Here is a 2,671-nt window from a genome sequence, read left to right as displayed (position 1 = left end):
GTTTAAAAAAAATCAAGCTGTAGCAATTATTATGAAAAATGTTAGGAGAATCACATGTGTATAAGAATTATATGTTCATTATTGGCCACATTTTCATAATTACGTTAATACCATCTGAAAAAAGACCAAGAGTATAAATGAATAAATGATATTTGAAACTTTGAATTATTTTCTGAGAGAATAAGTCTAATGAATTATGTCTGTTGAGTGTCACAGAAACTAAACAGTAAATTCAATAATCTCTGATTTAATTTATTATATTTTCACCATTTAACCTCCTGCGGGCTCCCTAATGTCTATTCAGATCTATATTAAATTAAGCACCAATGCTAATGAAGGGCAATAAACGTGGCTGTCAGTGGATTTTTCTTTCATTAAGCACATTATCCTCTTACTGAGCTGTAAATGCGTAAACATTAGTTTTGTTAAACCATGCAAAAAAGACAGGATGAAAATCATTTTTTAATTGCACCCCTTAAGCAATTTACTATGTGTGGGGGTAGGGTATATATTTTTCTTTTTTACCTTTAATTTTTTTGAACGGATCTAAAAAAGGCTCTCCCGTTGAAACATAAACATCGGCTTCACAGGGTATATCTTTAGGTTCGAGGGCTTCCTTGCCGTCTGCCAAGAACACTCGTCTTGCGGCCATGTTCAGATTCAGCTTTTCTGTGCACTCCTTCAGCAACTAGAAGAAAGCAAGAGGTGAGACAAAGTGATTTACGACAAACAAAGTAACACATTTCCACAAAACAAAATGTTCTGATGATCAAAATAGAAACCCATTTGAGTTTCTTGCCAAGTTCAGTAACTGGACCAATATACTTATTTTCTAGCAGTTGAAAATATGAAAATAAAAGGTAAATCAATCACAGCATGAAGAATATCTAATTACTGTCTAATTTTAATTCTTAAATGATCTGTCATTTTAATAACTCTACAAAACATATAATGCCATTGCATCTGTTTAATTAAATACACTATTTATAAATTGATTTTTTAAAAAAGGAAAGCAGTGAAATGCCTTTGAGATCTATGTATATATAAACAATTTACGGATTCAGATTCCTAAAAAGAAAATATTAACACACTAAATGTCATCTTTCTAATTTTTCATATTATAAAGACAGTAAGGGAAAAAAAGGAAGCACTGAAAAATTTGGAACACTAGTTACCAAGGTGATGGTTGGTACAGTAACTTTGGCAAAGACTGTTCTAGATCCATTTTTGTAAGCTGTTACTTTAATCACTCTTGGTTGAAGCTTGTGTCTTTGAGACAGTCTATGCCAATTCTGGGCCAACTGAAATTTTAAAGGAGAGAACTCTGTAACCCTGAAGGAAAAAAAAAACACAAAAATTGGTACATGCTAACTAGTAAAAGCTTTTAAATAAATATTATCACAGGGTTTTTTAAAAATGGATGTCAGACCTAAAGATTGTTCCTATGTATATAAAGTATTCCCAACATAACTTTTTATAGGATAAGATTGTCATAAGGTTGTCACTATGTATTTAAATATTTTTAAAAATTTAAAACAAAATAAGATTTATATTCTTAACATTCTGAAAGAAACCAAATATTAGTGCTTAGGCTTATCTATAAGCCTAGCTTAGACAAGTGGCTTTTCCCCTTTATACTTATCCTAAACCTTTTTAATGGACATGTGATATGCTAGTCTGTGTCCAAGCTCACCTACAATTTCTTTTCTCAAAAGACAAGGCACATCTGCCACCTGCTCTACTCTGTGTCCCAGCAACAACTGTCGAGCAGCATAAAGATTGATTATCAGTCAAAAACCATTGCACAACACCAGATTTTGGTGGGTTAAGCTTGCTGATCCAGCAAGAGATGGTGTGAAATTTTCAGGAGTGTGTGCCAACATTTTGGTGCTAAAAGAACAGCAGTGCATGTCACAGTGAAACACAGCCAAAGATATGCAGACAAAGCAGAGAAGTTTTTTGTTCTGGGGTTGGCTTTTAAAAAGGATAAAAGAGAAAACAAAAAGTAGGAGGAAATTAGTTTGTACATTTAAAAATTATCCACCAAGCTTAGTCATGTGTGTGACATTATTATTTTAAGCATACATGTCCATGAGATTTTCATCTTAGCTTAGCTTTAAATAATATTTATATATCTCTTCTATAATACCATTATGTATATGAAAAGCAAACAGTTCTTATTAATAAAAGTAATCAGGGTTCTTAATAAAGCAATCATTACAGAAATATCTGAATTTTAAAAACTCGCAGAAATATATTTGCTCACTGAGTCTCATGTTTTTATATAAGCAAATGATTCAATGAATACAAAATAGAGGCAGCCATATTTTAAATTTTAAAAAAATTTGAAAAATATATGGGTCTACTCTATACTATCACGTAGGTTAATTTTTAATGAGTATTATAGCAACAAGTCTCTTTACAAGGACCAAATTATCTTGAATTTTCTATAGAATTCAAGAAATTATTTTCTGATGATCAAATAGAAATCCTAGTATTATTTTACACAATAACATTAAGAGAAGAGAGATTTTCATCACCTTATCTGTAATGAACTCCAGAATTACTTTTCTTCTACTTATGCAATTACTGCCTAGACTTGCCTTTGATTCACCAGCTTTATAGCAGTTGCAGAAAAAAATTACTTCTAATAAGGTATAAAAAGCATAGG

The 2,671-nt window shown here is 31.3% G+C and overlaps 1 protein-coding gene across 1 annotated transcript in view; it reads right to left on the bottom strand.

The window, feature by feature from the left end:
- The window catches only part of DCDC1 (doublecortin domain containing 1), an 82,580-nt gene that overhangs the window by 51,095 nt on the left and 28,814 nt on the right, over positions 1–2,671 (bottom strand). Inside the window, exons 3-4 of the mRNA XM_012649548.1 lie at positions 1,176–1,332; positions 526–688 (exon numbers count right to left, since the gene is read on the bottom strand). Coding sequence (XP_012505002.1) covers positions 526–688; positions 1,176–1,332 — 320 coding nt within the window. The remainder of the gene's footprint in view (positions 1–525; positions 689–1,175; positions 1,333–2,671) is intronic.

This window comes from Propithecus coquereli, unplaced genomic scaffold (genome assembly GCF_000956105.1).
Source record: "Propithecus coquereli isolate 6110/MARCELLA unplaced genomic scaffold, Pcoq_1.0 Scaffold30, whole genome shotgun sequence".
Classification (NCBI taxonomy): Eukaryota; Metazoa; Chordata; class Mammalia; order Primates; family Indriidae; genus Propithecus; species Propithecus coquereli.
Note: the sequence above shows the minus strand (reverse complement) of the source record. Positions and strands in the feature narration are given on the sequence as shown.